This window comes from Thamnophis elegans, chromosome 1, assembly GCF_009769535.1.
Source record: "Thamnophis elegans isolate rThaEle1 chromosome 1, rThaEle1.pri, whole genome shotgun sequence".
Taxonomy (NCBI): domain Eukaryota; kingdom Metazoa; phylum Chordata; class Lepidosauria; order Squamata; family Colubridae; genus Thamnophis; species Thamnophis elegans.
In genome coordinates, this window is record NC_045541.1 from 106,252,823 (window position 1) to 106,267,964 (window position 15,142).

Sequence of the window (15,142 nt, forward strand, 5' to 3'; positions counted from 1 at the left end):
ACCCACTTTAAATTGGCCACTTTCTTTGTTTTAGATAAATGGGAAAACTATTTACAAAAAGGTTGACAGTACTTCATGTGGTAGAGAACACCATTTAGTTAGATTGCAGTAGAATTTCCATATGCTATTTCTACTATTGTTATTGCCACCACAACTATAAACTATGTATGCTTTAAATAAGAGAACCATGAACCATTCCCCAACCTGCTAGCTGGGGAATTCTGGGAATTGAAGTCTGGAGATCTTAAAATTGCTAAGATTGAAAATCACTGGAATATGCTGTTTTCCTCCAGCAGAGGAAAAAAAATGGAAGCAACCCAAGAAGCTTAATCCAAGAAGATCACTTGACAGGCTGGATTGTTCTTGCTCTCTTCTTCCCACTTCTTAGTTAAGTTTTTAATAAGGAGTTGGCTTTTTTAACCTCAGCATGCAATGGTCCTGACAAACTTTGCCTGGGCTGTAAAAGAAACAAACATCTGTTCCTATATGTTTTATTAAAGAAATGAATTTCAAGCTTGTTAGAACTTTCTCTTTGTACATCGGTGGTATCATTTTGGTAAAAAAAAGAGAACCGCACTTAATGCGGGAATATCTATCTATCTATCTATCTATCTATCTATCTATCTATCTATCTATCTATCTATCTATCTATCTATCTATCATCTATCTATCTATCTATCTATCTATCTATCTATCTATCTATCTATCTATCTATCTATCTATCTATCATTATATTTTATGACTCTTAACACATGATTCATCCCTAACATACTTCAAGTGAGTTGTCACTCATACAGACCACATTCCCACACCCACATATCATCAGGCTCTTTCTCATCATCACTGTTTCTTGCCTCATCTGACTCTTTCAAACACTTCCATAGCCCTGCTTTTCATCCAGCTTATCCTTCCCTTTCCTTTAGAGGGCAAGAGCTTTGTTCTCTTGTTTGAGTACAGGAAAAGAGCCAGAATTCATCTTTAATCACTGAAACTGGACACCATTTTATCAGTGGCTTGGAATGGGAAATTCGAGCTTGGGATAAGAGAGCCGAAAGGCTTTAGCTTATTTTCATTTCATGTTTAATTTCCTGCAGGCTTAGTTCAGCCTTTCCACTCCTTCCACTAGCCTCCCAAGGTTTTATGGGAAAAAGGAGATCAAGACATATTACTTTTTGCTTGACGTTTATTTTTCCCTCCTCCTCTTTCTTCTTCAGCAAGGATTATGCTCCAGCAAAGTTTGACATTTCACCTTGCTTTCAAAAGCCTTCCACGGGGCAGGGTCATCGCTAGAAAAGATTTTCATTAATGAGAGAGGACTCTGGAATGAACAAAGAGTTCTCAGCTCCCTACACCAGGCCCCAGTCCATGGATGGCACCAGTCTATGGCATGGCAGAAACTGGTCTGGGCAAACAAGTAAAAGCCCCATCTGTGGGATGTAGGCAGCACACGAAACCATACCCCTTCCAGTCTGCGGAAAAAGCTCTCTCTGCAGAATCAGTCCCTTGTACCCAAAAGGCTGGGCGCCTCTGCTCTACACAATGGAAGGAAGCAAAAGAGAAAGAAATGGCTTACAAACAGGACTAATTGTTTAAAAGCACTTCTATGTCTATCCAGATGTTGGCTAAGGTAGCCCAGGCCTTCACCAACCCGCAGTTAGACTACTGCAGCATGCTGCTCAGTGCTGCTTCAGAAACAGCAGTTGGTACAAAAGTAGTAACCCACTTATTGAGTGAGAGCCGCCACAGCCATGTAAGATCTTTGCTCCAGGCTTTCTTCATTGGCTTTCACTAGATTTCCAGATACAACTGAAAATACTGATGTTAACCTGTAAAGTTTGGTTTGGACCCTAGGTATCTCCAGCCAGAGTCAACAAGTCTAATAAATTCTCCTGGGAAAGGTTAGCAAGAGCCGAGGTGGTGCAGTGGTTAGGGTACAGTACTGCAGGCCACTTCAGCTGACTGTTATCTGCAGTTCAGCAGTTCAAATCTCACCAGCTCAAGGTTGACTCAGCCTTCCATCCTTCCGAGGTGGGTGAAATGAGGACCCAGACTGTGGGGGCAATTTGCTGACTCAATTTGCTAAAAATCTGTAAACCGCTTAGAGAGGGCTGAAAGCCCTATGAAGCGGTATATAAGTCTAATAATAAATAAATAAATAAATAAATAAATAAATAAATAAATAAATAAATAAATAAATAAATAAATAAATAAATAAATAAATAAATAAATAAATAAATAAATAGCATTGGTTTCCCAATTCCTATGTTGTGGGAAGATCTAAAGCCTGCAAAAGGAGTTTTTGAGAGAGCTTTTTATTGATGAAGTTGCTTCCAGCTTAAACTTAAACCCAGCCTGAGGACATTCTGGTAATTGGTTGAAAGGAAGCTTTTCTGGTAAATGTTAGAATGATTGGTTAGCATTGTTATTGTTTTTGCAACAATTTATTACTTCATTTTATGTATGTATATATGTATGTATAATGTATAATTTATCTATCTATCTATCTATCTATCTATCTATCTATCTATCTATCTATCTATCTATCTATCATCTATCTATCGCATTGTTATATGTTATACAGATAGTCCTTGACTTATAACCATTCATTTAATGACCGCTCAAAGCAACTCTTACTAGAGATGCTGAGAATTGACAGTTGAACATCTATAAGTAGTCCTTGATAAACAGAAGTAACTGGGACTGGGAACTCTGTCACTAAGCAATTTAGTTATAAAGTGTGATGTCACATGACCGGATCTACTTATGATAGCAGCTCCGTTGGTATTGTTCGAGAGGTCATGTGATTGCCCATTTCTGACCTCCTGCTGGCTTCCCCATTGACTTTGCTTTACAGAAGATTGAAAATGGTAATCATGTGACTGCAAGATGCTGTGACCATTGTAACTTCAAGTCGGTTGCCAAGTGTCCGAATCACGTCATGTGACTGCAGGGCTGCTGCAATGACTATAAATTTGAGGAGCATCCATAAGTATTGAAGATGTACACTGAAGATGGCATCTCATTTTGTTGTATGAGGCTCAATGACAATAAAGTAAACTAAATTAAGTCTCCTCATTCAGCACGATTGTCGCTTTGAGTGAAAACTGAACAAATGGTTGTTAAGCAAGGACTATTTGTACTTTCAAAGTATCTGCTACAGCACTGAGCTTCTCTGAACAATTGTGAATAATGAGTGTACCAAGAGTTGTATATAATGTCTGCCATTGTTGAATGCTAGAGATTGAACACAGAAACCTGCCTTCTTGAATTAAGCATTCAATTTGTAGTCACAGCAAGATGGGCGTCAAACAAATTTAATAAATAAATAAATACTAAATTAAAACTAATGAATTACTAAATAATTAATTAATAGGGATTTTTTTAAGCTGAAAAAATTGCTTGGAAACTAATTAAGGAGAGAAGCAACTTGGAACTAAGAAATTTCCTTAGAACATTTAATCAGTGGAACAACTTGTCTCCTGAAATTATGAATGCTTCAACACCAGAAGTTTTTAAGAAGATGTTGGGACAGCCATTTGTCTGAACTGGTGTAGGGTTTCCTGCCTAAGCATGAGTTGGACTAGAAGACTTCCAAGGTCCCTTCCAACTCTGCTATTCTATTCTATTCTATTCTATTCTATTCTATTCTATTCTATTCTATTCTATTCTATTCTATTCTATTCTATTCTATTCTATTCTGTACTCCATATATAAATTTTGGTTCTCATCAAATTCATACTCAGAGATAGAATAGTTTTCACTGCTCCTTTGCACCAGGAAACAAAAATTTAAGCTTTCCATTTTAAAAGACTCCTTAAAGATTTTCAACACAATGGACCACCTATTTTCATTGCCTCACTTTGGTGCTGACTGAAGATGCTTGTGAAGCCATTTTGGCAGGTTTCTAAACTAAACACAGAAGTTGTTATTGTACAATGTGTATTGTAGAGCACTGTACATTTTATCCCAGTCTAAGGATATTGCTTACTATTGTAGTTGTAGACGTGACTGCAACGTGGACTTGCCAATTTCCTTTCTCCTATGACCTACAGTTTCTGCCCTTACCTGTACTCGGGCTTCAGTGAGATCCGTCCTCATGGCTAATTGCTCTCTGGCATAGACATCTGGATAATGGGTCTTCTGAAAGACCTTTTCCAGCTCTTCCAACTGGTAGCTGGTGAAGGTGGTGCGGTTCCGTCTCTTCTTGCCCTTGTTGCTCTCTGAATCAGTCTTGTCCATTGGGCTGGGAAGATCATTACTTGCCCTCTCTTGGGACGTCTTCACACTGGTCTCTTTCACGCTGAGGTAACTACTATCCATTCCAGCAGAATCAGATCCTGGCTGTAGTTCAGTCTCTCCCAGGGAACTTTCTTTAGCTATGTAGGAGATGGGGATAGGGAAAAGAGAAGGACACAGAGAGAGAAGAAAATCATAAATCTATGGATAAACAAATTACTGAGTTGGATGCATGTTCTTAAAGAAAGAAGATGCAAGGAAAAGAGATGGATTTAAAGAGATGTGCCAGGAGGATGAAATATTAAGAAATAAGAAATATAAAACCTTTTGGCTTAGAGTAAAAGTAAAAGATGAAGGATACAGCTTGAGGCCTATAAAATAAATGGAATCCTTTAATTTAATTTTAAGTTTAGTTACTTAAAGAAGATCAACTTTAGGTCCACTCTGGCAAAGAAATGTTGTGCTAATTCTGCTGCAATTTCCTATGCTAAAGTAGGCTACTTCAAAATGTACAAAATATGATATATAGTCCATATAATTTATAGGCTATTAGTATATTTCCATTTTTTTATAGCAAGCACATTGGACAGTAGGTTAATTGTTGCTACTTTACCCCACCTTCCCCAATGTAGTATCAGAGGTGCTATTCAGACGGGCTCGCCCAAACCTGTAGTGGAAATCGCGGGTGGCCACCCACCTGCCCTGTCTTTTTTTGGCACTTTTTCAAGCCGTGCGCATGCGCGCAAGCTGCACGTGCAATCAAAGCACCTGCGCGGAAGGCCGAGCACATGTGTGGATGGGGCGCTCACATTTGCAAACCAGTAGGGAAAATTAATGAATACCACCTCTGTCTAATATCCTCTATATGCAGGGAAACTGCAATTCTCACAATTCCTGCATGACTTTGGGTGATGCTGTCTGAGAATTCTAGGAATTCTCCTAAGTCCTAAGATTCCTGGTGAATGTCAGACTTGGGATGGCTGCTCCACACATGGCTTTAAGGGGGAGTAATTTCCAAAACACTCTAGAAAGGAAAGGACATACAGAGAGTCAAATAAGAAGGCGTCTGGGAGCACCTTGTCTGGCTGGGGAATTCTGGGAGTTGGAGTCCACGCATCTTATTTACCAAGTTTGAAAAACACCAGTATATGTTTAATAAGCTGTGACGCAGTTCAACAGACAAAACTTTATCTGATGTTGCATGAAAGCTAAACTCTTTTAATACAATTGGTTAATCCGAAAAGGTACTCCCAAGACTCGTTCTGACTTTGCCATGGATAGGCAAACACTCTCCGACAATGGAAAGAACATTACAGTTTTTACTAATGATCTGATTTACACACGTTTTATCTAATGTCCTGCTCAGTTGGGTGAAAATAAATTCTGAATAGGCATATTTACAGTCTTATTTTAACTTATTGGTCACATTTAACTGTATTTTTTTTAAGAAGGGGAAAATCTGCAGGGGGGGAACAGATGGGAAATCATCGTGCCATACTGAGAGTTTGTCTCCCTGCTTCCTCTAGCTCCTTGGATTGTTAGCCATCAATCATTATGACTTGCTTCTTGCTGCTTTTGCTTTTGTTATCAGTTCCAGAACATATAACATTCAACGTGCAAAGAATCTGTCATACTATGCTTCTGTTTGACAAACTGTAAACTGTTTCACATTGGTTCAGTAGAGAATGGATCCTGGATAGTTGGCAATAAGTGAAGTTTTAACTCTTATTCCTCCCAATTAAAATCTGACACACATTATATGCCAATGAAGGGCTTCATGAAAGCATAATAATAATGTGGTGTACTTATACATGATTGAGCTTCTATTTGCTAACACATTGGCTTCCCAATATGTTATTCTTGGAACCAGAATTACACACATTGTGTAATTTTCTGATGCAGTGCAGTGATAAAATAAGAATAGGAAATGAATGAATTACTTAATTTGCAGTTTCAGGACAAACTATCACCTGCTCTTTTAAGTCTGTGTGTTTCTCCATTTTCTGATGCAATTGCTCAACCAAAACCTATCTACAACTGATAATTTTAAAAAGTAAGTACAAAATGTTGATTAAACAGCACACAAAAAGACATTTGCTAGGAAAAATATATAGACGCTATAAAATAATAATATTTTTTTAAATGGCAAGGCAATCCCAAATAAGAGGAAATGAACTTAAGGGTAAGGAAATGAGGATACGCACAAAATCAAAACTGAAAGAGTTGTCCATCCTTAGCTTAAGATATTTATTATGGTAAGTAATCAACTGGGCAAACTTTAATTCAAACTTCACCAATTACCAGTTTGGTACTAAATAAATGACTTAATCATAATGATAATGATTAGACTTTGGACTAACTTCAGGATTTTTAAATTTTATACAATAAGCACCATTTCTGCCCCCTGTTCACAATCAACAGACTGTTGAGTATGGAAAACTGGTCCATGAGAGCCAATTTGCTCTAGTTCACCAGGCTGGAAAGCAGTGAATTCAAGTCCTTCCTTATCCATGAAAGTCATATGGTCAAGTCAACACTTTGGGCTAGTTACTCTTTTCCACTCAAACCACCACACAAATTTTTTTGTTGTGAGAAAATAGGAGGAGGAAGATGTATTAGATATGTTTGCCACCTTGAGTTATTTGTAAAAGTAATAAAGGTGGGATATAAATAAATAATAGATCGGGGGGGGGGGGTGTTGCCTGCAATGTGGAACCTCCTGGGAGGGGGAAGAGAGTGTAACGCTCACATGTTCATGGTGATGTGGAAATACACACATTCCAAGTAAAACAAATATATGTAATTATTTATGCAGTGGAATCAGTAGCTCTGTTTTTCCAGGATTCCAGATGACGGAGAAAATGCTTTCTGGATATAAACATTGCTACAGATGCTGATGTAAGCACGGAGCATGCTTGTTTATTCACTGATCAAAATATTTGCACATTGACTATTCCTGTAACTAAAAAGTGGAGTTACGGTCGTGATCCCACTTCTCCCACCAATGCATTTTAGTGCTCGTGCAAATCACGTAAGTAAATGAAAAAAGCGATAGACGATCCCTGCGCTTAGAGTTACTTGAAGGCACCGTTGCTCCACAGGCTGAAGGCTCCTCCTGCATACAATGGGATACAAGGCTATTCAATGGCTATGTGACACTCCCTATAAAGCATACTTTTGTACTTAAGCTTCAGCTAGAGGGTTTTTTTTTGGAGGGGGGAGATTTATTTCCCAGTGACTCTATAAAGTCCCAATCTGGCAACTATTACATTGACATTTTCCAAATTCATTCCCCTGTTTATGGCCCTTTTTAATTTGTCATGCCTTCTAAGCCATTAATTGTACAAGAGCATTTACAGAAGACTCCATCTGACTGTGAAGCCACATGCCTTTTCTCCTAGATTTGGCAGCAGAGGCTGAAAAGAACAATGGCTGGAGAGGGGGTTTGCCTGCCATCTGCCAACTTTTTTTTTTCCAGAGAGCTTTTTGTCTTTTTCCCTCCTTCACTGTTGCCAGGAGAGGAGAAAGCGCACCATGGATGTCTGTGAAAGAATTGTCACAGAGGGAGAATAATGGCATGTGTGCAGAGCCCAAAGGGGAGGGGAATAATTCTTGGACTATTCCATCTTTATTGGATGGAGAACAAATTCTGGAGAGAACGTGATCCAAGAGCTTTCAGCAAGTACATGTCTCGATTGTCTGCAGACAATAGACTCACATGCACTGACCAACAGGCACACACAAACACACACCCCCACAAACACACCCACCCACACCCCAACAGTGCCTGCACATAAGATTTCCTTCTAGAATATAGCATATTTCAGAATTATTTGCATTTAATTGTGTGTGTCTATGTATCTGCTTTCCGAAAAAAAAATCTATTGTTTAATTTTAAAAAAATTGACAATAAATAGAACAATTGGGCAGTTTTGTAAGTCACATATAAGGTATGAATAATGCAGTTGTACATATTTGCCTTTATTTCACCATGTGTACTTATTTCATATACAATTCTGCTTCCAATGAAGCAACCAGAGACACTAAAAAAGCCCATATGCAGATCGTTGACACTTTACAAGTTGCATGGCAATACTATCCAAAGACTATCACTCTGGGGCATGGGGACACATTGCAAAGATGTTTCCATCCAGCCAGGCTGGCTTCTTGTGCTATTGTTCATGTACACCTACCAATCTGCTAGGCACAGAGTAGAGGCTTCTTGGTGGCCATTTTGTCCAATGTTCTCAAATCTCACCATGGTTTTCATGGTAACAGTCAGCATAACTGAGAACCTCCTGATCTCCCCCCCCCCATCATCCAGCAGAGGCCAATGCACAAGCTGGACATCGTGATTCAGTTCCATGCCAAGAACTCAGCAAACTGCAAAAGAAAAGGAACACCAAGAAATTCACATACAGCTTGGCTCTATCAAGCAGATTCCCATGGAGAAATGAGATTGCCCTGAAGCCCTTACATCAATGCTGCAGCCCACAAGGGTGAAGATTTATTTCCAGTTGGACTGTTCTGGGGAAGCATTCTGGAGGACTTCTTTGAAGACGAAGACCCATTACCTGTGAGGGATGGCTTGGAATTGTTGCAATTATATTGATAGTTGGCAACTCAGGATGGCTTTTGGGAGGCATATTTGAAATCACACACATTGTTCCATTGTGGGTTGCTTCTTCCCTCCTCACCCCTTTTTTAAAATTTGTGGAAGAGGAACAGAAAAAAATATGTGCAACAGGCTTGAAATGGGAGTTTCAAATGCCTGTAGATTGGAGACCTACTCCTAGGGAGGGGAGGGAGGAGAACAGAGTGCAAAGAAACCGCGTATGGGTCAGGAAGACACCAATATTATTGTTCTGATAAACAGAATAGTCACAGGAATCTCACACACAATGTCAATGTACGCAAAAGACAAGACTGGTAAAGGCTTTTTGGGGCCAGAGACAAATTATCCGGCCAGAACCTCTTCTTTTAGATAATAACATAATAATGCAAGATAACCATTTCACTGCCCCTAAATTACAGCCAATTTTGGTTTTCTGAGCCATGTTCTTACTTGCAGGATACCACAGAACAATCACATTCCTTGTTTGATCCACACAATATTGCTCTTTTCTTATTCCCAGCCCTTGAGTGAAACAACCTGATGCCATCAAAAGAAAGAGCATTCTCAAAGTAGGAATTCTCCTTTTTTCCAGAGGTGTCTGCAGATGTGACTTTGAAAAAACAAGATGGTGGCTACAATGGCCACCCAAAAGAATCAGGCAAAGCTTCCCTCGCCCCTATTTTTATCATATCCACCTCATCTTCAGCTAGTGCTCTCTGAGAACTAATCCAAGTGACTGATTACAAGCATGGAGCAGTTTTGCCCCTGGACCTGGATAAATGTGGCTTTGGAAACACCAGTTTTCCTGACAATCAGCAGTCTTTGGTAGAAAGGGAAAGGAAGCTAGAGAAATCCACTCATTATTTTTCAAGCTTTAAAGCAATAAACAATAAAATAAAGCAGTAAAGCAAAGCAGTCAGTTTGATGTAGTGGTCAAGGCTCTGGACTAGACTCCACAAGACTGTAAATTCTTTTTTTGTGTAAAGTTTTTTTATTTTTTCATTTTCATAACATATAACCACATGTATACTCTTACATAGCCAACATTGCATTGTATTATTAAATGTTTACATCAATTCATCTTAACATCAACTCCCCAAAACAGCTCTTCTGCTCTCCATACACCATAGTTGTTACTTTCTTCTCTCTCTCTCCTCTTCCTCCCTATCTCCTTTCTTCCCTCTGTTGTCCTTCACTACTTCCCCTTCCTCTCTCCTTTTCCTCTCTCCCCTTTCCACTCCTTCTTTCTCTCCTCCTCTTCCCCCCTACTCTCTCTCCTATCCCTCTCTTCTTCCCTTACCTCTCTCCTCTATTTCACACTCTTCATCTCATTTACTTGGTGTATTTCAGCTTCTGAGCAAGCTCCATTTTATGTTGATGGTATTTATAATTCCTTTTCAATATACATATTTAATTTTAACATTTATCTTCCTCCTTTTTTTTAAAGAGAGAGAGAGAAAAGTATACATATATAGTCATTGTGCTTTTAATCGCGCCCCCCCCCCCTCCTCCAGCCTCATTTTGACTGAGATGTAGACCTGGTTACAATTTCCAGCTATTCTCATCATTATATTTGTATAGTTATGTATCCTTAAATGCCTCCAATTTGTGATTCTGTCTTTAAATCTCAATGGTTTCCCATTTTAAGTACATTTTATGTTCTCTCCATTTTTCCATATCTTGGTTTAGGTTATCCTTAATTGTCTATAAATAACAATCCTTGCTGTTCAATGTTCATTACAATTCCCTTAAGCTACTATATAGAATAGCAAGCAGTAAACATCTCACTTTGTTCATCATCTTAGAAATTCTAGATATGTCCATGTTTCATATATTTTAACCCATGCTTAATTGTCCTTCCATTGTCATATTCATTCAATTAGCAACTCAGTTTAATTATCATGTATAAAAGTGAATCACAAACCTCTGCTTTATGATCTCCCCATATCAGTTTCAAATTTGTCCATATTCCATATGTTTTAACCTTTATTTAATTATCTTTCCATTATCATATTGAATCAATTAGCAACACAGTTTTATTGCCATATTTAGGAGTAAACCCTTTATCTCAGCTTTATATTTTCCCACATAGCAAATTGTCTGATTTTTTCCTAGTAAGTCTTTTGTCCCGCTTCTCTATTTCTGCCTTCTCCCTTTTCTTTGTTTTGACATGTCCACCCTCTTCAATTTTCCCCAAGTCACCATCAAAGAAATCTTTTATATTTTCTTTTGTTGGGGCACAACCTCCTTCTTCAGTTTTCCCCATGCCACTGTCAGCCTGTATAAAATCTTTTATCAGCTTTTTATTTTCTTTTGTTGGGACACATCCACCCTTTTCAATTTTCCCTATACCATTGCCAAACCCAAAGAAGTTTTTTGTCTGCTTTTTATTTTCCACCATTTCTACCCCTTCATTATCCCCCCCTTCTTCTTTCCCTTCTTCTTTAAATTCCTGTTTCTCTGCATTCAGAATTCCATTTAGGCTTGATTTTAATGATTTATGCTTATTTTTTTATAATTTCACATAGTTCTTCAAATTCCCACCTCTCCATAATGTCCAGTTCCAAGGTTACAATTAATTATACAGTTCTTATTTCAAAGGTCTGGTCCACCTTAAATTTAGCTAATGTGAAAACAGAAGGGAAGCTGGAGCCATCTTGATCTTTTGCAAAGAAAAAAAACTTCGTATTTTCCCAGTTCTTGATTTTATTATTATTTTTTCCCTTGCTACCTTCTACTTCTCGTTGGTTATGGTTGTTCAAACATATTAATTTGGAACAAACTTGCATACAGCCAAATTCGGGTATGTTTCTCTTCATCTCCTGCTTTTCCAAGTTCTGATTTATGGCAGTTAGTTAATTAAATCTCCCACGCAGGCAAGATAAGGTTATCAGTTATCAGTGAGAAAATAGTCCTTTTTATTGATTTTTTCTCCCTTGTTGCATTCCACCTCTCATTAATTGGAGTTGCTTAAGATGTATTAGTTAGAAGAAATTCGGACGAAGTAAATCACCTCAGGATGTTTGGTTTCTATTTCAAATCCAAAACCAAATTTAGAGTTTGCATTTGAGTGGGTTCGTCACTTCTCTGCTTTCTCCCTTTCTGACCAAATTGTTTGAAACAAATGGCTTTGGGGGGGGGGGCTAGTATTTCAACCCTCCATTTTCCCTTTCTTTCTTTCCTTTTGCCAAAATCCAGATCTGTCTATTAATATTATTTGTACTCTCAATTTTTTTTGCCTTTTCCAAGGGGTTAAATGAATCTTCTTACCAAAACTATAAATTCTAATCTCACCTTAGGCACAAAGCCAGCTGGGTGACTTTGGCCCGATCACTCTTTCTCAGCACTAGGAAGAAGACAATGGCAAACCACTTCCATAAAAACTGCAGGCACTATCTCAGGCAGTTGCCATGAGTAAACAATGACTAAAAGGTTAAAAAATGAAAAAAAAATCAGAAAGGATAACCAAGTCAGCAACATGACTGTTGTGGTAGAGTAGTGGGCAGCAATCAGGAAAGGAAATTTTAGGTTGGCATATTTTTCTCCTGGCTAAAGGCGTGATGGATATCATTTTAATGTGGCCATCTGCTGGTGCCTTAAATATAGTTTACCTTATGACTTAGAAACTAAGAAACTATTGAGTTTTGACATATAACTTGGAATAACTTGGAAGGAAACAGTAAAAATCCAATGCATTCTTTTAAAGTCTGAGCTAGAGGTCAGATTAAGGGATGATCTCCAATTCCCCCCCACCTTGTTTCTGTTTTGAAAACAGTTTTGACCAAACCCTAAAATGGAAGAAGCAATATAGGAAATAAACAACATCTAGATTACTTACTGCCAAATTTTGAGGTAGAGCAATTGCACAACATAAACTTCATCTGGTAGAACACCACGTATAACACAGAGCTAAATTTAAGTACCTCAGTGGCTATCCAATATTTGCCCTCTGATAATCTTCCTTTGCCAAAAGAAAAAAAAGAGCGAAAGAATTTGAATGAATTTGAACGAAATACATACTTTTCTGTGTGTGAAAACTAAAGAAGGAGTTTTCATACACAGGAGAAGGAAAGTTTTCCTATCCATCACGCTAAATTCTGAAAAATTGCAAGTTATATGATAAAAATATAATGACTAGTAGCTCATTTAATTTTGTAGAAATTTTGCTTCAGGCTAACGCATAAAACGTATGAATTTATTTAAGACTGTTGAATGCAATTCCATATTGCAATATTCTCAGTGGGTATGTGCTTTGAATACAATGAAAAGCACTTAAAGTACATCACAACTTTTAACAACACAATGAATGGAATTTATAGGTAACATTTTTACAACTGAGAGGCCCAAAATATATGAATTATTTAAAACAAGAAAAAAAAAATGAAAAGAAAGGAAGATCCCAGAGATGGTGTTCCATCCAAGACCTTTAGAGATACATGTACCATTACATTACATGTACCATTACGATGGAATATTTTTGTGTAAAATGTCCTCTCCCTGACAATGATTTTTCTGCCTAACTTCATTTGATGGGCAGTGTGAGCAGACATACAGAAAATGACAAAAGGCTATCTTTCGGATTCCTTGTTCCAAAGTAGTTTAGATCTTGAAAAGTTAAATTTGTATTTTACGTTATACCTGGGAGCTAGGAGCTAGTGTATCTATCAAGCCACAGACGTAATTAGGTGAAGGCATTCATTCCAAGTTAGTAATCTTGTAGCTATTTTTTGGGATCAACTGCAGTTTCTAAACTGTTTCAGATGATTATTTTTTTTAAAGGAGGAAAATGCAAGTTAATTTTGAAAATCGAGCCAAAAGAAAGATGCTGATTTTCAACATGTCCAGTTTTATTTGCTTTCGGGTAAGGGTTACGGTGATTATTATTTCCAACAATTGAAAGAAACAAAGACCATTTCAAAAACTGATTCTTTCTGAATATAGGAGAAGAGAAAATTAAAACCTGTTGTGGAATTCAAAGAAGGCTCAATTATATAAGTTCTTCTGAGATTACGAAAATCACCTGGAGCAGAGTTTTATAAAAGGCATGTCATAGCATGTGTGAGCATCTGGAAAATGTGAGCTTCTAGATTTCCTTGGTAGGCTAATAAAACTTTCAACATATGTGCAAAGTTGCCATTAATAGTAGTTGTTCATTGATACCAAATAGCTGTATCAACAACAGAAAATCACTTCCTATTTTCCCTGACAAGGACAATGCATCCAAAATGAGATGGGTAATTTGGGATTTTCAAAATAAATTTGGCATTTAAAATTGAAAAGGTGTAGCATAAATAATAAAACAGGATACAAGGCAAAGCAGAGGTAGTCAAGGAAAGTTAAGTATTGCTTTTCTTTTAACACCTAGCCTCACCAAGTTGATTCCTGGTTTATAGACACACACACACACACACACACACACACACACACACACACACACACGTATATGTAGGTCTTTGGTTATTTGGGTTTTCTCCCGCGTAAAATTGGAAGTGTCTTGGCGATGTTTCGACAAAGTCTCATTTGTCATTTTCAGGCTTGTTTGCTCGGCTTCTTGCTTCCAGGAGCAATGTGAGATCTCAGCTGTTTCTTCCTTTTAACTGCCAGTGAGGGTTTGAGCTGATTGGGTGGGAGCTTGGCTGTGTTCTGATTGGGTGGAGGTGTGTTCTGATTGGTTGGGGGTTTGGGCTTCATGTAAGGATTGAAGGGATTTAAAGTGGCTACTGGTGCAGTTGCGGTCTGGCTTCTGGTCCTTGGTCGTGCCTCATCATCAGTGTGGGTTTGAGTCTGCTGCTGCTGATGAGCCGAATAACCCGAATAACCAAAGACCTACATACACACACACACACATACACATATACATACATACTTGGGACTAAGGTATTATATAAAGTTAGGCTATCAGGAGTAAATAAAATGGAATGGAAAAAAAAGGGAAAGGGAAAAATAAATAAATAATGGCAACTACAACTAATGGCCATTCCACCATCAGATTTTCAATGGTGGAATGGCCATTAGATATAGTTGCCATTATTATTATTTACTTTACCCTTTCCTTTCCTTATTTTTTATTTTATTATTGTATTTATATCCCATGTTTTTATCTTTATAAAAAAACTCAAGGGATGGACATACTTAATACTATTCCTTCCTCCTATCTTTTTTTCAAACCTTGTGAGGTGGGGTGAGCTGAGAGAGAATGACTGGCCCAAAGTCACCCAGCTAGCTTTTATACCTAAGGTTATACCTAAGGCAGGACTGGAATTCAGAGTTTCCTGTTTTTTAACCACTAAT

General features: G+C 37.9%; 1 protein-coding gene across 1 annotated transcript in view; it reads right to left on the minus strand.

The window, feature by feature from the left end:
* ALX4 (ALX homeobox 4) overlaps window positions 1-15,142 on the minus strand; it is a 69,604-nt gene that overhangs the window by 17,818 nt on the left and 36,644 nt on the right. Inside the window, exon 3 of the mRNA XM_032229840.1 lies at window positions 4,066-4,376. Within this exon, the coding sequence (XP_032085731.1) occupies window positions 4,066-4,376 (311 nt within the window). The remainder of the gene's footprint in view (window positions 1-4,065; window positions 4,377-15,142) is intronic.